We start from the raw sequence: 21,964 nt of genomic DNA, 5'->3' as shown, positions 1-21,964 counted from the left end.
TACAACCTTAACATGATGTCCTAACTCTTACACTCAAAGGTCTGAGCAATGAAGGCAAGCATGCTAAATGTCTTCTTAACCACCCTGCCTACCTGTGATGCAAAAGAATTATGTACCTGAACCCCTAGGGTCTCTTTGTTCTACAACACTACCCAGGGCTCTACCATTAATCGTATAAGTCCTGTGCTTGAGATAGTAGGAACTGCTTGTTTATTTTACCAAAATGTAAAACCTCACATTTATCCAAATTGAACTCCACCTGCCACTCCTTCACTGCCCACTATATCATCAATTTTGGTGACATCTGCAAATTTACTAACCATGCTTCCTATATTCTCATCCAAATCTTTTATATAAATGACAAACAAAAATGGACCCAGTACTGATTCCTGTGGAACATCGCTGGTTGCAGGCTTCCAGCCCAAATAACAACCTTTCACCACCATACACGACATTAAAGCCAATTTTGTATCCAATTTGCAAGCTCACACTGAATCCCATGTGATCTAACTTTACTAATTAGTTTACCAGGCGGAACCTTGTCAAAGGCTTTACTAAAGTCCAAGTAAACAACATCTATCACTCTGCCCTCATCACTATTTTTGGTTACTTCATTAAAAATTCAATCAAGTTAGTGAGACACTAATTCCCTTGCATAAACCATACTGACTATCCCTAATCAATTTTTGCCTCTCCAAATGCATGTAAATTCTATCTTCCAGAATCACCTCCAACAACGTACCTATCACTGATGTGGGACTCTCAGATCTATAGTTTCCAGGCTTCTCTTTAAACAAAAACACAACATTAATCACCCTCCAGTCCTCCAGAACACTTCATCCATGTTCACAGATGATACAAATATTACCCACAATTTCCTCCCTAACTTTGGTCACCCTTTGTCAGATTATCTGACAGTGCTGCAATAAAATTAACAGGTCCACATTTTCCAAAACATAACACTCATCAGAAAACAAGGAAATATTATCCATGTTGAAGTTTGCTGTGAAATTTCCCCACATTACTAGTTGAAGGAGGAAAAACAATAGTTCCAAAAGATAGCAGTAGTGAATGTGAAAAGGGATTGGAATGAGGAATAAAATTATAACTTCAGTGGATTTACATAAATCTACATCATTTGCAGGTATATTTGAGGTTTTGTTATTTCTACATATTTAAAGCTTTCTTTTTTCTACAGTGAATGACATAAAAGTATGCCAACTTAATAATTTTATACTTAAAACAAATGCAACTTTCACTTTTTATTTCAACAGGATTCTGCTGCTTCAATATTTTTTATTACAGAAGCTGTGGCATCATCAGCGCAGAATCAAAAGGTTATCCAAAAAAAAGGAGGCACACGTAAAACTGTAAGTCTTTCATTACAGTATTAAAGTATTTATTCTGAACAATTTGACTTTCCTTCCTCTTTCCTGAATTCATCCTGCATACAATGTGATGAGAGATGACAGCAACTTTCCAGAACAATGTCCAAGTGGCCATTTGACATATGTAAGTCCAAGCACTGAATAGTACTTGACTACGTAAGACTATCACAGCTGATCCCATCTTTCCACAATGAGCATGTGACAACGAGGAACCAACAGATAGGCCAACTTTTCTTTTTTCAACTGGATAATTAATACATCAACTCACTGGGACCAGGAAAGACTGTTTCTGAGATCAGATCAATCAGCTCCACACAAATTAGTCTGAACCTCGAAAAGTACGGAAAGAGTAAAATCAATCTGATTTGGTGAGGGTCTGAAAGCTGGGAATAAATATATAGCTGGTATCAAAAATGTAAAAACATTCTCCTGAATCAGTCTGCGGTAAATTATGCACCAAGACTGGATTACATCCATGCTTGGGACATTATGGTGCATTTGTAGTGTCCCAATGCCTGGGCCAGACATCCAGGTTTAAGTCCCACCTGTCCTGCATGTATGTCCGAAATAATTTTTGAGATCTTGTGGCACAGTTGTAGCATCAGAAGATCTGGGTCCACGTCCTGTCTGCAACAGAGGCATGTCATAACATGTCCAAACAGGTTGATTTTTTTGTCTCCCTCACCCCTCCCCCAGACCTGGGCTAATAAGCAGGTAACAGTCACACCATATACAAGAGCTAGGCAATGACCATCTCCAACAATAGGGAGTCTAGTCATTGATGGCATTATCATTCCTCAATGCTCCACCATCAATTGAAACCATTGATTGAAAACCTGAATGGACCAGCTACATAAATTCTGTGGCTTCAAGGGCAAGCCAGGGGTTGAGAGCTCTGTGGCAGGCAACTCACCACCTGCTTCCCCAAATAGGCACAAATTAGAAGGGTTCTAGAATAGTCTCCACTTGCTCAGATGAATGCAGTTCCAATAACATTCAAGTGACTTTACATCATCTAACTCAAGCAGCCCACATGCTTGGCACCCCAGCCTTCAGTGATACTCTTTCCACTACTGGCACACAGTGTTGCAATGCGTTTGATTTACAAATTACGTTCAAATATATCGCAGTTACTTCACTGTCACTGGGTCAGAATCCTGGAGTGTCTTCGCGAACAGCACTGTGGGTTTGCTGGTATCATAAGGAGTACTGCAGTTCAAGAAGGCAACTCTCGACCACTTTTTCAAGGCAGTTAGAAATAGATAATAAATGTTGACTTGCTAATGACGTGCACATCCCATAAGCAAATGTTTTAGAGCGCCATAGAAGTCTTTTTTTCTTGTTTCATGCCTGCTCTAAGTTGATGTCAATATCCCGAATTGATATATCCTGTTCCCTTCTGTTAATTGCCATATTAGCCTGCAAAATGGTGTGCCACAGGGATTAGTACTGGGCCATATTTATTTATAATTTATATGAATGACTTGGATGAGGAAAATGAATGTACTACAGTCAAGTTTGTGGATGATGCAAAAATAGGTAGGAAGGTGAGTGATGTGCGTGACACAAAGTGCAGAGGGATATAGACAGGTTAACCAGGCAGGCAAAACCTTGGCAGATAGATTATAATGCAATATAATGTAAGGTTATGGACTTTGACAGGAGAATAAAGGAGCTGAATTATATTTAAATGATTTAATTTATATTTAAATATTTAAAGGAGAAAGACGGCAGAAAGCTACAGAACAGAGGAATTTAGGAGTCCTTGTCCACGAATCACAAAAAACTACTACCTAAGTTCAGCAGGTGATAGGGGAGATACATGGAATATTGGCCTTTATTTTAAAGGAAATTGAATGTAAAAGCAGGGAGGTTTTGCTAAAACAATACAAGGTACTAATCAGACCTCTCCTTGAATACTGTTAACAGTTTTGGACCTCTCACCTGAGTAAAGATATATTGGCATTGGAGGAAGTCCAGAGAAGGTTTACTATGCTGCTATCAGATATGAGGAGAGGTTGAGTAGATGGGGTATGCACTTGTTGAAATATAGAAGAATGAGATGCGACCATATTGAAACGTAGTAGATTCTAGGGTCATGACAGGGTAGATGTGCAAAGGCTGTTTCCCTTTTTGGGAGAGTCTAGGCCCAGAGGGCATAATCTCAGAATAAGATTTTGCACATTTCAGTCAGAGATGAGGAATTTCTTCTCTCTGAGGGCAATGAATCTGTGGAATTCTTTACAGCAGGGGTCTGTAGAAGCTGGTTATTATGTACCTTTAATGCTGAGCTGGATTTTTAATCAGTAATTGAATCAAGTGTTATGGAGAAAAGGCAGGAAAGTGGATTTGAGGGTTATCTGATAAACCATAATCTCATTGATGGCAGAGCAGACCTGATGGATTTAATGGCCTGTTTCGGCTCCTACATCTCATGCTCTTAACATCCTGAGACTTCAGTTTAAGGAACAATAGTGGTGTACTTAAATTGCAGCTCCTACTGCGGGCAGAGACTGATCATATCATTAAATGTGATTTTCTGTTTCAATCCTTGATAAATTTCAAATGTTCAACTGTATGCAGCAAAGTGATTGTCCAGCTATGAGCAAATGCAATAGAACATAAAAGCTTTAAAGGCTTTGGATAGGCCAGCAGTAAAAATGTAGTATGTTGATGAACAACATTTTTGGAATGCACATGTGAGCTATTTACCTGTTTGTGGAATTATTCTGTGGGCATATATTGCCAGCTTTCTGCAGATCTCCTGTTTCCTCTGCCTCTCTTCTTAAATGTCACAGATGTAGTATTATACCTGGACACTAGTTGCTGTCAAATATGCTGTACAACTGTCATCTAAGGAGGATGTTCTAGAATAGAAAACAGGCAACCTTCATTATACCCACTTCAATATCCATTGTCTATATGAAGTAGGTGGTTTTATGCACCTCACTGGTTTGTTACTTGCCAGTTATTGCACTGCACTTTTCTGTTTGTCCACTAATTTTTGACAGCTATTTCTTCTGGGCCACATAACTGAAAAGGTTACTTTAAATCATTTAGTGGAGGTGCTGGTGTTGGACTGGGGTGGACAAGGTCAGAAGTCACACGACACCACCTTGTAGCCCAAGATGTTTATTTGAAATCACTAGCTTTTCAAGCACTACCCCTTTGTCAGGTGAAGTGAAGAGAGGCACATAGGCACAGAATTTATAACAGTGAGATCAAAAGATCATATGAATGGTGTGAGTGGAGTGTCAACAGGTTGATCACCTGCAGAGACTTATTATTCAAAAGTGTCAGACAGTGTGAGTAAAGTGTCAACAGCTGAATAAGAAGTGAAGTGTTGACCCTATAATTCAACTAAATGAGGCAGAGAGATAATTACAAAAAAATTAAAAACAAGCTGGTGTTGGAGCCAAACCAAATGACTGGAATAACATGATAGGTATAAAAGTCGCATGCCGAGGGTCTAACCAAAGTAACAAGTAATCCAAAACTGTACAAATTAATTAAGGTAGAGAGATCATAACAAGGCAATGGTGCCAAAACAGAACAGTAATGAAGATTTGACAGATACAGAACAGTGTGGCAGGGTTATGTGTAGTGCAGTTGAGGCCGTCTTCATGGATACGGAACTTGGCTATCAGTTTCTGCGTGGAAATTCTGTTGTTGTTGTGTATCTCGAAGGCTGCTTTGGAGGATGCTTACCCGAAGATTGGACGCTGAATGTTCTTGACCACTGAAGTGTTTTCCCACTGGGAGGGAACATCCCTGTCTGGCGATTGTTGCACAGTGTCCATTCATCTGTTGTCATAGTGTCTGCATGGTTTCACCAATATACCATGCCTTGGGGCATCCTTGTCTGCAGCGTATGAGGAAGACAACATTGGCTGAGTCACATGAGTATCTGCTGTGTACATGGTGGGTGGTGTTCCCACGTGTGATGGTAGTATCCACATCGATGATCTGATATGTCTTGCAGAGGCTGCCGTGGCAGGATTGTATAGTGTTGTGTCGATGTTGCCCTGAAGGCTGGGTAGTTTGCAGTGAACAGTGGTCTGTTTAAGGATTGGTGGTTGTTTGAAGGTGAGAAAGAAGTGGAAGTGTAGGGACTATCTCGGCGAGATGTTCGTTGTCGTCAATGACATATTGAAGGCTGCAGAGAACATTGCGTAGTCTCTCCGCTCTGTGGAAGTACTGGATGATGAAGGGTACTCTGTCAGTCATGTCCTGTATCTGTCTTCTGAGGAGGTCATTGCAGTTTTTTGCTGTGGCATGCCAGAACTGGCAATTGATGTGTTAAGCATCGTCTCTCATTCTTATGAGAGCGCCTTTCAGCATCTTTAGGTGTCTGTTGCGTTCCTCCTCATCTGAGCAGATCCTGTGTATATGCAGGGCTTGTCCATAGGGATGGCTTCTTTAACATGTTTAGCATCGAAGCTAGAGAATTGCAGCATGGTGAGGTTATCTGTGGGCTTGCAGTAGAGTGAGGTACTGAGGTGTCTGTCCTTGATGGAGATGCGCGTGTCTAAGAATGAGACTGATTCTGAAGAGTAGTCCATGGTAAGTCTGATGGCAGGTTGAAACTTGCTGCTATCATGTTTTAGTGATTCCTCACCAATGGGCTTCAGATTGGTTTCACAGGTCGGCGCAACATCGAGGGCCGAAGGGCCTGTACTGCGCTGTAATGTTCTATGTTGTATGAGTCCAAAGGAAGAAAATGTCAATGTATCTAGTGTATAGCGTTGGTTGGAGGTCCAGTGCAGCAACAAAGTCTTGCTTGAATTTGTGCATGAAAATGTTGGCATATTGGGTGCACATTTTGTCCGCATGGCTGTTCAATGTGTCTGCATGATGAGCTGGTTGTCGAAGGTGAAGACATTGTGGTCGATGAAGAAGTGGATGAGTTGTAGGATGGCATCTGGAAATTGGGAAGTTGGTGGTATTGAGTACTGAGGCTGTAGCAGTGATGCTGTTGTCATGGGGAATGCTAGTGTAGAGTGCTGAAATGTCCATTGTGATGAGGAATGTTCCTGGTTCGACTGGTCTGTGAGTGCTGAGTTTCTGTAAGAAATCTGTAGTGTCATGACAGAAGTTGGGGGTTCCTTATACAATGGGTTTCAAGATGCCCTTGACATAGCCAGAGAGGTTCTCAGGGGCCCGTTGCCTGATACGATGGGATGTCCACGTGTGTTGGCTTTGGGTATCTTCGGAAGGAAGTAGAAGTCTCCTATGTGACAAGTATGCCAATGAGAATGCACAGGATATTCTGAAGGTCTGGATCAAAGGTCCTGATCAGTCTGTTGAGTTGACGGGTGTGTTATTTGGTTGGATGGCCAGGTAATTGTATGTAGTGTTGCCGGTTGTTCAGCTGTATGTACCCTTCTTTGCAGTAGTCTGTTCTATTCTGAATGACGATGGCGCCTCCTTTGCTGGTTTGATGACAATGTTGTGATTGGTTCTGAGAACATAGATGGCATTGCATTGTGCCTGGTGACGTCTACACTTGTGATTGTGGCTGATGAATCTGGCATTAACGCTTCTCCTGATAGCCTGAGTATACATGTCAAGCTTAGGGCAGCGGTCTTCCAGAGGGGTTCAATTCATCTCTTTCTTCTTTGCTTGCTGCACTGCGGATCTCTCTGTTGACTGTTCCGGTTTGTTGGTTGTCTCATAGGGATCACTGCTGACATCTTGGGGTTCGCGGAAGAATTCCCGGAGCCACATTCACCTGATGGATTCCTTTGTGTCTGATCTGAGACCAATGGGGTCCATTTTGGTGGTGGGACAGAAATTGAGCCCTCAGCTGAGAACTCGATTTTGTCTGGTTGAAGGGTGTGGTCAGACAAATTGACAATGGATTTCTCTGTGGTGGTACCAGTTTTAACCATGGTACCAGGGGAGGCTTGGTTACTGCTGGTGGTGATGCCAGGTTTCTTCAGTTTACTGTTCTTGGTGTGCATGTAGGTGGCATAGTTCTGTTGCCTCATCTGCTTGGTAGTGTTTCATAGCTGATCCACTGTATCCTGAGTGCAAGCTGAGAATATGGACTCTATCTTAATTTCGAGATTGCGGCGTCTGCTGTAGAGCTGGTGTATGAGATGATTGAGGAGTGTGCGAGAGGTGTGACAGCAGAGTCTGTCAGCATAGTCTGTGTTGTAGGTTGACTTGAGTGGGTTTGTGATCTGTGGTCCTTTCGGGATCTTCTCTGTTTTGCTGCATCCCTGTAGAAACTTAATGTCTGTGTCGATATGCGTGATCTTCTTGGAGATCTTCTGCACTCTGAGAAGCCAAACCTTAAACAGACCATTATTTGCAGCAAATTACCCAGCCTTCAGGACAACATCGACTGCAACACTATACAACCCTCTCATGGCAACTTCTGCAAGACATGTCAAGTCATCGACATGGACACTACCATCACATGTGGGAACACCACCCACCACATGCACGGCAGATACAGGTGACTTGGCCAGTGTTGTCTACCTTGTATGCTGCAGGCAAGGATGCCCTGAGGCATGGTATATTGGCGAGACCATGTAGGCGCTATGACAACGGATGAATGGACACCATGCAACAATTGCCAGACAGGAATGTTCCCTCCTAGTTGGTGAACACTTCAGCAGTCAAGGACATTCAGCCTCTGATCTTCAGGTAAGCATCCTCCAAGGTGGCCTTTCAAATACATACCAACACAGAATCGCCAAGCAGAAACTGATAGCCCAGTTCCATACCTACAGAGATGGCCTCAACCGTGATCTTGGGTTCATGTCGCGCTATGTGTAAACCCGCCATACTGTTAAGCATCTGTAAAATCTTCCTTATTACTGTCCTGTTTTGACTCCATCACCTTGATAACTTATGATCTCTCTACCTTAATTAGTTAGTAAAAGTTTGAATTACTTGTTAGTTTGGTTAGACCCTCGGTATGCAACTGTTATACCTATCATGTTATTCCAGTCATTTGCTTTGTCTCCAGCACCACCTTATTTTTAATTTTTTTGTCTAGGACATCACTTCTTCAGCTGTTGACACTTTACTCACACCGTCTGACACTTTTGATCACCTGCAGAGACTTATTATTCAATCTGTCGACACTCCACTCACACCATTCGTATGATCTTTTGATCTCTCTGCTATAAATTCTGTGCCTATGTGCCTCTCTACACTTCACCTGATGAAGGGGTAGCACTGCAAAAGGTTATGATTTCAAAATAAACCTGCTGGACTATAACCTGGTGTCGTGTGATTTCTGACCTATATAATTTAAAGCATCCTGCTTAAAAGCCTTGAGTTGCACAAAATGTTTTGCCTTTTATTGGATGCAAACTGGCCCTTTTGATTGACTATATTATAGTCGAGACTCTGGGCAGGACTTTTTTAGATCCTGATGGTTTAGGCTCAGAGGCAGACAGTTTTGTTTTACCATTTCTGTCCCTGACAATTTTTCTAAGCACTGTGGAGGGTAGCACCTAGATGCTTGCCAGGTTTGAAAATTATTCTGATTAATCCTATTAATGAGCCACTTTGATTGTTAAGGGCCAGTTTGGGATTTCACTGGCAGCACACTGATTACACACTGGTTATGGTACAGCCCAAGGCCATGGAGCTGACAATACAGTAGGATGACAATCATGACTGCATCAGTAAGTTTAAGTGGACCCATAATAGAAATCTTGTTTAAGAAGGGCACTCAGCTATTGCCACACAGGCATCATCAAATGTATAGAGATAAGTGGCAATGGAACTGTTGTTCCAAACTGTTGGGTCAGGTGGTGAAATTGTTCAACATCCTAAACAGCTGAGGCAGATATTTGGAATACTGAGGGCAAAGAAAGGAATGAGGGGTAAGAAAGTGCTACAGGACACACCTGTAAGCATCGCCTATATGCTCGAGACGCTGCTCCCTGGATATATTGGAGAATTGCAGGGTAATGCACCTATATAGGCAGGTGGTCAATACGGTCTTTGCTCTTGTAGCAGAAGATCTCATGCCTCTCAGCTCTGTGCACCATGCCCCGCATGTAGCTATAATATTCACTGTGGCCTTAAACTACTTCACCCCTGGCTCATTCCAGGGATTAGGATAGTATCCTGGTGTGTCTCGCAAGCAGCAGTGCACAATTGCATTCGAACATCACTGATGTGCTGTTTGCTGTCTGTTCCTCCAATTTGATTATAGCTGAAGCCTCACAGACGCAAAATTGCAGGATTCATCCCCATCGCTGGATTCCCAGAAGTGCAGGGCTCCATTACGGTGCCGGGTGAGGAACAGCTTCAACAGGAAGAGCTTCAACTTCCATGTCAGAGAGCATCTAATGCAGCTGAGCTCTTGTAACTCAGGAGAACAGCATGCTCTGAGACTCACTTTGAGCTTTAAATTGATCCATTCATTACTGCTAATGAATGATGCACATATACCCAGCAGTCTCATTGGCCTCCTTTGGTGATGCCTGTTTCCCTTCACCACCTTTTTGCTCTTCCAATCTTGCCATTAAATAATTCAACATTCAATATGATTGCACAAACTCAACTAGCAGAATGCTGTGATTTTGCAAAACTAAAACCTGATCTAATTGAAGACAGGCATGAAAGATCCAGCAGCCAGAGCATGCTTACTGAGGGAGGAGAAAGCAATTAACATGCAGACGCACTGAGGTTGTAAGTCGGTATATCATGGCAGAACAGACTAAGTATTCTATCATACACAAAAGGCAAAATACTAATACCATGGAGGAAACAAAATCAAAAATTGCTGGAAAAACTCAGCAGGTCTGGCAGCATCAGAATTAACGTTTCTGGAAAAACTGTCACTGGACCCAAAATTTTAAGTCTGCTTTCTCCCTACAGATGCTGCCAGACCTTCTGAGCTTTTCTAGCAATTTCTGATTTTGTTTCTGATTTCCAGCAACTGTCGTTCTTTGCTTTGTTGAATACTGTGGAGACAACACAAAAGAAAAGCCAAGTCCACTATGTGGTGTTCTGTCTGCAAGAAGCTGAATTATTTTGCGGAAGTGTTTGGCTAAATAGAAGCCAATATATTATTCCCTATCTCATGTGCTTTTAACTTTGCCCACTAATCTCTTCTGAGACATTATGAAAAATCCAAATACACCACATCCACTGTTTCTCCTTTATTTAATCTACCAGTTGCTTCCTTAAACTCCAGCAAATTCTTTAAGCATTATTTGCCATTCTTAACCCATTGCAGGTTTTGCCCAGTCCTGTTAATGCTTTTCAAATGTCTATAATCACATCTTTTGGAATAGACTCTAGCTTTTCCCCACTACTGATGTTAGACTATTTTATCTGTAATTCTCTGGGTTTCTTTCTGCTCCCTTACTTTTAAATAGTGGCGTTACCTTCACCACGCTCCAATCTGTAAGTACTGCTTGAAAGTCTGCAGAATTTTGGAAGAAGTCCGCTAATATTTCCAATATTTCCAAGACGACTTCCTTTAGTACTCCGGGATGTAGATTATCTGCACCTGGTGATTTATCAGCCTTTAACCCCGTTGATTGCTCCAGCATCATTTTCTTACTAATACTGAGTTCCTTCAGTTGCTCCCCCTCACTAGCCCCTCATTTCCCTAACATAAGAGGTTATTTGGGGCAGCACAGTGGCTCAGTGGTTAGCACTGCTGCCTCACAGCGCCAGGGACCCAGGTTCAATTCCAGCCTTGGGCGACTGTCTGTATGGAGTTTGCACATTCTCCCTGTGTCTGCGTGGGTTTCCTCTGGGTGCTCCAGTTTCCTCCCACAGTCCAAAGATGTGCTGGCTAGGTGGATTGGCTAAGCTAAATTGCCTGTAGTGTTCAGGGGTGTGTGGGCTATAGGGAGATGGGTCTGGGTGGGTTGCTGCAAGGGTCAGTGTGGACTTGTTGGGCCAAAGGGCCTGTTTCCACACTGTAGGGATTCTATTCTATGATTTATTCCGTGAAGACCGAACAAAAGATTCTGTCAAAACTAAAGTCTAGTGAATCACTCTAGACCATTCAACAGGTTAGCTCGGTCAGGTTGATAGGTGATAGATGGTTTGTGACAGTTGACTAATGACTGCAGAGGAAAACATCAAATCAACATTTGGGGTGACACAGTGGCTCAGTGGTTAGCACTGCTGCCTCACAGCACCAGGGATGCAGGTTCGGTTCCATCCTCGGGTGACTGTCTGTGTGGAGTTTGCACATTCTCCCCGTGTTTGTGTGGGTTTCCTCCGGGTGCTCTGGTTTCCTCCCACAGTCCAAAGATGTGCAGGCTAGGTGGATTGGCCATGCTAAATTGCCCATAGCGTTCAGGGGTGGGTTATGCAGGATGGGTCTGGGTTGGTGTACTCTTGTTGGGCCAAAGGGTCTGTTTCCACACTGTAGGGATTCTATGATGATTAAGTTTCGGATCAACAGCATCAGGACATTCACAGACCTGTGCAATATGGCTCGACATGGCACTGTGATCCAAAAACAGAGCTGTGGAAAGTAAGGTTAAGACTAAATAACAGCACAATATTTATGTTGAGAGGAAAGCAAGCAAAAGCCACTTATCTCAGCTGGAACAAATCCTATAGGAGTACAACAATGTGTTTTCAGGTTTAGGATGTCTTCCTGGAGAAAATCATCTCAAACTAGATGAGTTTAAGACCAATTGAGCATCTGCTGAGGAAAATTCCAACTGGCCTCAAGGCTATCCTGGAACATAAGATGGGAAGAGCTGGAAAAGAAGGGAATGAACAGCAAAGTGACAACATCTCCAGAATGGATTAGCAGCATGGTAGCAGTGAAGCAACCTGGAAAGCTGAGAGACTGCACAAACCCAAAAAATCAAAGCAAATCTCTGCAGAGATTTCGCTACTCAGTGCCAACCATCAAAGGAACTTGAGGAAGAGTGCCAAAACTTGCAAAGGCAAAAGTCTTCACTACACAAAATGCAAAGGATGGTTACTGGCAAGTGAACATGATGAAAGCAGAAGCTTTTTAACAACATTCTGGATGTTATTTGGGAGATACAGATGGTTCAAAAAGCTGTTTGGATATGGAGACTCAAGAGAAGAAGCCTTACAGACTATGATCAGAATCTAGTGTGATTGCTAGAGAGACAGATTGCCAGTGAACCTGAAACTGAACAAGAAAAAAGCGTAGTTAAAGATGACTGAATTCAGGTATACATGTCACATGCTGATAGCACTGTGTCTTTGCTCAGATCTCAAAAAAGGTGAGAGTTATTGCAACAATACACTGCCAGTGATTGCTGCAATAATTTGTTGGATTCATCACCTATTTAGCAATTTTCTTGCCCAGTTTGTTGCTAGAGTGTGCACCATTATGTTGAGCTATGCAGTGGTTTTGGGGCACAGAACAAATAGCAGTTCCACTAAAATCATGCAACTTATGACGACAACAAACCAATGCTGAAATGCTATGATGTAAATGATGAAGTCGTCCTGCATTGTGTAGCAAACCAAATGCAGCAAAAAAACCCAGTTGTAATGATATCCAGTGTGTTGATGGCACTATGCTCAGATGAAGAAAGAATGCCTTCCTCAGGTCACCGGACCCGAAACGTTAACTCTGTTTTCTCCTCCACAGATGCTGCCAGACCTGCTGAGCTTTTCCAGCAACTTTGTTTTTGTTCCTGATTTACAGCATCCGCAGTTCTTTTGGTTTTTATTTAGTATTTGCCTGAAAAGAATGTTACCCAGGTTACAAAAATATCATCTGGATGTGGCATGTAAGCACATGAAATAGATGTATATCATTAATATTCTGTTGAGACCAGGACTCCGTGATGGAAGAGGAGAATACTATGACAATAAATCTTCCCAGAACTAAAATGAAGCAACAGTTCAAAATCTTTGGGAAGTCATCAACAAGCAGAAACATTGAATCTAATAGACAAGTGCCTACAAGTGATCTATCCAGCAAGATGCAACTAAGTGTTGCAAGGATTTCTGATGAAAGAATGGCCTGAATGCATCAAGGACATTCATGTGATCTCACAAGTATATTGGGTACATAGTTGGAATGATGACATGTTGTAGAAAGGAAATAGAGCCATTATCCCTAAGGAATTGAGAGGAAAGGTGCTAAAGTGCATCTATATAAGCCATTAAGGAATTGAGTCAAGTCTGAAGATGAACAGGACTCCAGTGGCCAAACATTAGGAAAGAAAGCACATCAACCAATGCTCTACTTGTAATGAATATCAAGTTAAGCAAGCTAGAAAGCCAGTGATGACACACAATATCAAAGATGGAAGAAACTGGAAAAAGACCTCTTTAATCCCAGATTGCCTTGTACAAGTCTTCTGGTTTTGCTCATTTTTTCACGATTCCTTTGGCAATTTTCAGGGCCACATTAGCCTTTCTGTTTGACTAGGGAATAGTGTAATGGTGACATGTAGTGCTGAATTTCACAATCATTTATGAAGTGGCTGAATTCTTGACTCAAACTGAGGGCCACTGTCATTCATCACATAACTGAAATGCTGTAACAGTCAAAGTGTGCTGGATGGTAGATCAACTGATTTCAGTGACTAGTGGTGAGATTATAGAATGCCTGAAAACACACGTTTTGGACAGAAATGCAATACTATGCTAATGTGCTTCCTGGCTTGCTATGGTCATGTGACTTCCATCACTGGACACTCATTGCAGACATGCATCTTACAGGAACAAAAACAAAGTTGCTGGAAAAGCTCAGCAGGTCTGGCAGCATCTGTGAAGGAAAAAACAGAGTTAACGTTTTGGGTCCGGTGACCTTTCCTCAGAACTGATGGTGGCTGGGAAAACGTCACTTTATACGCAGAAAATAGGGAGGGGGTTAGGGTAGGGAGTAAACAATAGAATAGAGCCTAAAGAGAGAGAAGAGCTATTGGACAGACAAAGAGCTGATAACGATCAGGCTGGGAGGATGGATAGTTGTTAATGGGGACCATTAGTGATTAACAACAGATAATGTGTAATGGCAGGCTATGTGGTAACAAGGCCTGGTGTGTGGGGTAGGGGGCTGAGACATGGGAGAGTTTAGGCCCTAAAATTTTTGAACTTGATATTGAGTCCAGAGGGCTGTAGGGTCCCCAAGCGGAAATGTTGCTCTTCCAGCTTCACTGGAACACTGCAGCAAGCCAGAGACCAAGATGCTGGCCAGGGAGCAGGGTGGTGCATTAAAGTGACAGGCAACAGATAGTTCAGGGTCTTTTTTGCGAGCAGAACGTAGATGTTCTGCAAAGTGGTCACCCAGTCTACGCTTCGTTTCCCCAGTGTAGAGGAGACCACATTGTGAGCAGCGAATGCAGTAGACGAGATTCTTGGAAGTGCAGGTGAAGTGTTGCTTCACCTGGAAGGTATGTTTGGGCCCTTAAATACTGGGGAGGGAGGAGGTAAATGGGCAGGTGTTGCACCTTCGCCAGTTACAGTGGAAGGTGCCGTAGGGCTATGGGTGGTTGTTGGGTGTGAAGGAAGTGTGGACCAGGGTGTCTCAGAGGGAACGGTCCCTGCGGAAGGCGGACAAGGGAGGGGAGGGGAATATGTGTCTGGTGGTGGTACCTTGCTGGAGGTGGCGGAAATGGTGTCTGATGATCTTGTGGATGTGGACACTGGTGGGATGGTAGGTAAGGACAAAGGGAACCTTATCGCTGTTGCGGGAGGGAAGAGAAGGGCTGAGCGTGGAAGTGTAAGAGATGGGTCGGACCTGGTTGAGGACCCTGTCGACAATGGAGCTGGGGAATCCTCAGTTCAGGAAGAAGGTGGACATTTCAGAGGCTCCTTTGTTGAAGTTGGCCTCATCTAAACATATACGATGGAGACGGAGGAACTGAGAGAATGGGATGGAATCTTTACAGGATGTGAGGTGTGAGGCTGTATAGTCCAGGTAGCTGTGGGAGTCCGTGGGTTTGTAATGGATATGAGTCTAACCCCAGAACTGGAAACAGAAATGTCGAGGAAGGGAAGGGAGAAGTCAGAGATAGACCAGGTGAAAGTGAGGGCAGGGTGGAAATTGGAGGCTAAATTGATGAAGTTTTCCAATTCCGGACTAGAGAGGGAAGCAGCACCAATGATATCATTGATGTATTGGAGAAAGAGTTGTCGGTGGGGGCCGGAATAGGACTGGAACAAGGAATGTTTCACGTACCCCATGAAGAGACAGGCATAACTAGGGTCCATGTGGGGACCCATGGCACTTCAATAAAGATAAACAAATAAGAATGTCCTGTAAGCCTGTTCCTGAGAAATACTTTGGAATATTTTACTATTTTAAAGTGTCTATATGAATACAAGTAGTTGTGGTTTATTATTCTATTTATATTGATCACATATGCTTTCTGGTTAGTCTTGCAGGCTTAATGACTCTCTTCCTGCTCATTAACTCACCTCTCATCTTTTTCCTAGGTCACCATGGAAGCAATTTATAATAGAAAACCAAAATTTAAAGTGGCAGTATTGATTTTTGGAATGAGTTTGTTGCTGGGGATTGTCATTTTGTTTGTATGCATTTTCCTGCTTTACAAGGTAAGACTAATATTAATCCAGTTCTACAGTCAAATACAATTGAAACTTATTCTTCTTTGTCCTTGGCTGCTTCTGCTTTTCCAGCATTCTTCAAGGAACCTCAAGGTAAAACACCTTACATTTAGGTTTTACAATTTGTAACATTTTGGACTCTATCAAGTTCAACAATTTCAGATAATAACCACTGCTCACATTTAATTCAAACAGCAGCTGTTGTAATTACTCTGCTCTTCCTATTTATTGCCTCTTTTATTTCTTTACGTCATTACTTATCTTCCTTTTGCCTTGCATCGTTATCTGTTCTGCCATTTAATCTCTCCTACCATCCACAATGGAAGGCATCATGGACCTTTTTGAACACTTTACACTCCTTCCTCCTTTCCCGGCTTCTGTATTTGCTTAAAACCTGTTCTACGTATAACAATTTCTCATAAAAGGTTAGAGACCTGAAACATTAACTGTTTATCTCTTCATGGATGCTGCCGGATATGCTGGAATTTTCTGTTTAAAGACAAATTTGTGATTCCTATTTTTCTGATATTAAATGCACAGGTATTTCTCATGTCAAAGTATGCACTAAGCAATAAGGGTTTTTTTAAGGAACACTGTTGAAATGCAATTGCACACTTTGATTCCTTCTTGTTTTCATTTTGTCAGATTATAAAACAAAGAACATCAATAATTTGCATTTCTGTTTAAATCTTATTCTGCTGCTCATCTATGAAGTTATTGTCAATCTCCTCTTTTGGTATCAGTCATTCTCTGATGGGCCATAACCTGGCAGGATAAAAAATGGTAGGGATTGCCACACTTATGGCACAGTTAAAACTGCAGACTGGACCCAATGATGGTACCATACGCCAGTCTACATTCGGTATTAGCAAAAGGACACTGCCAGCTTTGGGACAGTGGATTATCTGCCTTATCAGAATCCCAACTCAAAAAGTTTAAGAATAGTAGGATCTGGAATAGATTTGTCAGTCGGTAGATTTCAATTGTTCAAATTATCCTGTTTATTCGAGATGGGTAAAGATGGAAGTCCACTCTGGAAAAACAAATCAGTATTTAGAAGTGAGCTTACATTCAGACATACGATTTTATTTTTTGTTATTACTTCATAAATAATTTTATCTATTTTCCTTTGTCCATGAGGTGTAGGAGACCTGAATCATGTTTGCTCAAAGTCACTAATTTTTAGTGTATCCTAGTCTTGCCCATGCCATTTTTGGTTGCCTGTTGGTTCTTTGAAGAGGTGGTGGCATAGTGGTAATGTCGCTGGACTCATAATCCAAAAATCAGGCTGGATTTTAACCCACTCTACATTTATGGGATTGAATCTCACCATGGCAGATATTGAAATTGGAATTTGATTTCTAAAAAAAAATCGGGTCATAAAACCTACTTGAGTCACTTTAGGTGAGGAAACCAGCCATCCTTAACTGATCTAGTCTACATGTGACTCCAGCCTGGCAGCAATGTGACTCACTCATAACTGCCCTCTGAAATGGCCAAGGGACCCAATCAGTTCCAGTGAAATTAGGAATGGGGCTTTGCAAGTCATGCCAAAGTCCCATATAAGAATTAAAAAGGCAGATCATCTGGGTGCTTTGTGTGGTTCTGGGGGTTTATGGGTGATTGCTAAAGCCAATCTGTGCCCAGAAAATTCTGCTGTTAATAATAACACTTTCAGTTTTCTTCTTTGATCAAGACTAGGACACTATTTCAGTTGCTCCTTCGGTCAGTATCCATAAGCTTTTCACTGTATTTTACTGTGCCTTTTTGTTTCAATTCATTCACAGGGTGAGGGCATTGCTGGCTAGGCCAGCATTTATTGCCCATCCCTAATTGCCCAAAGGGTGGTTAAAGGTCAACCACATTGCTGTGGGTCTGGAGTTACATATAGTCCAGACCAGGCAGTCTCCTTCCCATAAAGGGCATGAGTGAACCAGATGGGTTTTTCCTGACAATTGACAATGGATTTATGGTCATCGTTAGACTCTTATTGAGTTCAAATCCTACCATCTGTTATGGTGGGATTTGAACCTGGGTCCCAGAGCGTTACCTGGATTTCTTGATTAAAGTCCAGCGATAATACCACTAGGCCATGGCCTCCCCCTTGTTCATCGTAGAGTACAAGTGACAGTAAATCATCTTCATATCATTGTTATGTGAGAAATTTAAGTGACAAACTATGCAAATATCAAGAAGTAAGAAATTCATCTATAGTTTCGTAATTCTTTTCCCTTCTCTTCTCTACCCCCTTTAGTGTGGATTCTTTAAAAGACCATTTAAAGTCAAAATAAACAGAGAAATGAGAAAAAATTATCTGCAAGGAGGTTGGGAGTCAATATGTCAAGAAGAAAATACTGAAATAGATGAAAATCGTGCAAGCAAATTAACATTAACAAAAATGTGAGAAATGCAAATGAAGCAAGAATAGACATTATTTGAATATTAGAAATTGATACTTGCGTATATTTGTGAGATGATTGTGTAGGAATTTATGAAGAAGTGTTCTATATTACAATGTGTAGAGTCTAACCACGCACTACTTTGTGCATGCAAGTGTATTAAATTGCTACTTTTTGAACATATTTGTTCCACTGCATTAATCAAGACAGTATTACTTCTATGAGGTGCATTTCAATCTAACCTTGAATTTAAAACAAACATCCTTAGTATATTGAGAAATGCATTTTCCAACGAACACCAAAAAAGAAGTGTGAAATTCCCCAATAGACAGAATTTTACATCTTTCCACTGATAAAAATGAACAGATTATTTTGCTCATTCTTTGCGATTGTTGCACCTGCTAAGATTTCCTCCTTGCTGCTGGGTATGGAACTGGTTTTTAATATATGAAGAAATAAACAGAGATGTTTTTGAAATGTTTTTCATTATTATGCAGTGCAGAATGAGACTCACCATCCCATCATGCTAATGCTGGCTCTTTGAAAGAGTTATCCAGTTCCTGCTATTTTCTTCTTTTATCTTGGTTCTGCAAACTTGCTTATTTAAGCACATTCCCATTCAATTTTGAAAAGCTACTGTCAACTTTGTTTCTATGACACTTAAAAGTCTGTATCATAACCGCTCGCTTTTTAAAAAAGATAATCTCTCTGCCCCTTTATTCTTTTACAAAGTAGTTTAAAATCTGTGTCCTATGGTTATCAGTGTTGCTGATTTTACTCTATACAAGTAGTAAACAGTGGGAAAGACAGTAGAAGTCTTCAAGAGGTAGTGTTAGAATGGACAAATGGTTCTGTTCTGAGGAAGGGTCACCGGACCCGAAACGTTAACTCTGTTTTCTCCTCCACAGATGCTGCCAGACTTGCTGAGCTTTTCCAGCAACTTTGTTTTTGTTGTTGTTGGACAAATAGTATTTGAAATACAACGCAGTAAAATGCGAAGTGGTACTTTTTAACAAAGAAGAATGAAGAAAGAAGGTGCTGAATGGTATTTTTGAAGGAGGTGAAAGAGCAGAAATATCTGGAGGTGTTTGTGCATAAGTCAAAAGTAGTAAAACACAGTAACAAAGCAGTTAATATTTAGAGATAGTAGGGACTGCTGATGCTGGAGCCTGAGATGACAAGTTGTGGAGCTAGATGAACACAGCAGGCCAGGCAGCATCAGAAGAGCAGGAAAGCTGACATTCCGGGTCTGGACCCTTCTTCAGAAATGGGGAAATGAGTTAATATATAGGATTTTAAGCTTCATAAACAAGAGGCACAGAGTATGAAAGCTAAGATGTGACACTACACTTACATTAAATACTAATTCTTCCCCAGCTGTAGTATCATGTTCAATCTTTGAACCACGCTTTAGGAAGAACATGAAGATACAGAGTGATATACTAGAGTGATTCTGGGAATGAAGGATTATGTTGATGGTTATGGTTTGCTCTTCTTTTGAGTGTAGACTGGGAAAAGATTTGTTGGTGTGTTTTAAAATTGAAATTAGGGTAAATAAAAAGAAACAGTTTTCACAGTCAATAAGAAAGCACATATTAAGATGATTGGCAGACACGAACAAAGACTTTTTGCTCATTGGATAATTAGGATTTGGAATGCCTTACCTGATAGGATGGTGGATAAAAATCAAGAGGGGATTGAAAAGAATGTAAACAGAAAACATTGCAGAGAAAGAGGAAAAGAGCTGGGGAGTGGGACTAACTGGATTGTTCTTTGAAACAACCAGCATAGACATGACGGAACAGATGATTTCCTATTCTGCACTATTCTGTGAAATCTCCCCTTAAAGCAGCGTGTTAAGGAAAATCCCAGCCCTCTACTCCTTTATTTTAGAAAAAAGTTAAATCAAATCTGGGATAAAGAAAATTATCTTTTTTCAGCTTTTGAACAAATTGTTTTACCTAGTGAATTTTATAAAACAATCAACTTTCAATCTAGCCATCCTGCTCAGTGGTTGTGTTTAATTTCAATAATGACAAATAAAGCAGCAGCATAACTTGTCTATCCGTATACTCAATGCCCCTTCCAGTGAAGGCAAGCATGCCATAAGCCTTTTTTACTACCTTATCTACCTGCACTGCCACCTTCAGTGATCTGTGGACCTGCCCACCTAGGTCCCTCTGCACATCAATACTCCTGAGGGTTCTGCTATTCATTGTATAATTTCCACCTGTACTTGACCTTCCAAAATGCATCATCACATTTGTCTGGATTAAACTTCATCTGCCATTTTTCTGCCCATGCCTCTAATTCACCCGTATTCTGCTGTAACCTCTGACAGTCCTCACTATCTGCAACTTGACCAATCTTTGTATCATCTGCAAACTTACTAATTAGACCAGCTACGTTTTCCTTCAAATCTTTTATGTAGATCATGAACAGCGGAGGTCTGAGCACTGATCCCTGTGGAACACCACTAGTCACAGCCCTCATTCTTATAAACCCTGGCAGGGGAATTGAGTTTAAGAGCCGTGAGGTTATGCTGCAGCTCTATAAAACTCTGGTTAGATCACACTTGGAGTATTGTGTTCAGTTCTGGTCACCTCATTATAGGAAAGATGTGGAAGTTTTAGAGAAGATGCAGAGGACATTTACCAGGATGCTGCCTGGACTGGAGGGCAGGTCTTATGAGGAAAGGTTGAGGGAGCTAGGGCTTTTTTCATTGGAGTGAAGAAGGATGAAAGATGACTTGATAGAGGTTTATAAGACGATGAGAGGCATAGATAGGGTGGATAGTCAGAGACTTTTCCCCAGGGCAGAAATGACTATTATGGAGGGGCATAATTTTAAGGTGATTGGAGGAAGGTATAGGGGAGATGTCAGAGGTAGGTTCTTTACACAGAGAATGGTGGGCATGTGGAATGCACTGTTGGCAGTGGTAGTGGAGTCAGATACTTTAGAGACTTTTAAGCAACTCTTGGATAGGCACATGGAGGATAGTAGAATGTAGGGTATGCAGGGTAGATTTTAGTAGGATAATAGGTCGGCACAACATCGTGGGCTGAAGGGCCTGTACTGTGCTGTACTGTTCTATGTTCTATATTGAGTCTATGTGTTCCTCTTTATTGTGTAATTGGTTCAAACCTGCATTTGCATCAGTAACAACGGATTAGGAGCAACATCACAATTTAGAACTACTTTTATACTTATACTTATTCCTCCTAATTTATCTCAATAAATTTGAAACAAAATACTCAATCTTGTTTGGATTTATTCTTAAGTTCATTTAAAACTAAGCAGTTGACATGGACAATTCTCTGATTACAGATGTCCTTAACTGTTATTGTGTAAATGCCTTATTAATGCAATTGCCCCTTGAAGGGCCTCATGTTATTCACAAGTAGAACCCACTCCCTCATATAGAAAATTACCTACTTAAACTCAAGATGTGATGGTAGCCATTCGTCAATTCTGCTGTGTATTAGCTTTTCAGATGAAGATGGAAATGCTTTACAGAATGAGTTGCAGGTTGAACCTCTGATTGTAGGTGACTCCCTAAACCTTGGTATTCCTTTCTTCCTTGCACTCCCTGTCAACCCAATTAGATCTGACCTTCAACACATTCCCAGCTAACTCTTCTTTTAAATCTTAATCACCACACTTTGC

The 21,964-nt window shown here is 41.4% G+C and overlaps 1 protein-coding gene across 1 annotated transcript in view; it reads left to right on the top strand.

Moving 5' to 3' along the window:
* itga4 (integrin alpha 4) overlaps nt 1–21,556 on the top strand; it is a 143,530-nt gene extending 121,974 nt beyond the window's left edge. Inside the window, exons 26-28 of the mRNA XM_020513197.2 lie at nt 1,275–1,370; nt 15,768–15,887; nt 18,154–21,556. Coding sequence (XP_020368786.2) covers nt 1,275–1,370; nt 15,768–15,887; nt 18,154–18,303 — 366 coding nt within the window. The 3' untranslated portion in view covers nt 18,304–21,556. The remainder of the gene's footprint in view (nt 1–1,274; nt 1,371–15,767; nt 15,888–18,153) is intronic.
* Nucleotides 21,557–21,964: the final 408 nt, after the last annotated feature.

This window comes from Rhincodon typus, chromosome 7 (assembly GCF_021869965.1).
Source record: "Rhincodon typus isolate 14 chromosome 7, sRhiTyp1.1, whole genome shotgun sequence".
Classification (NCBI taxonomy): Eukaryota; Metazoa; Chordata; class Chondrichthyes; order Orectolobiformes; family Rhincodontidae; genus Rhincodon; species Rhincodon typus.
The sequence above is the reverse complement of the archived record's forward strand: the minus strand, read 5'-3'. Positions and strand labels throughout refer to the sequence as shown.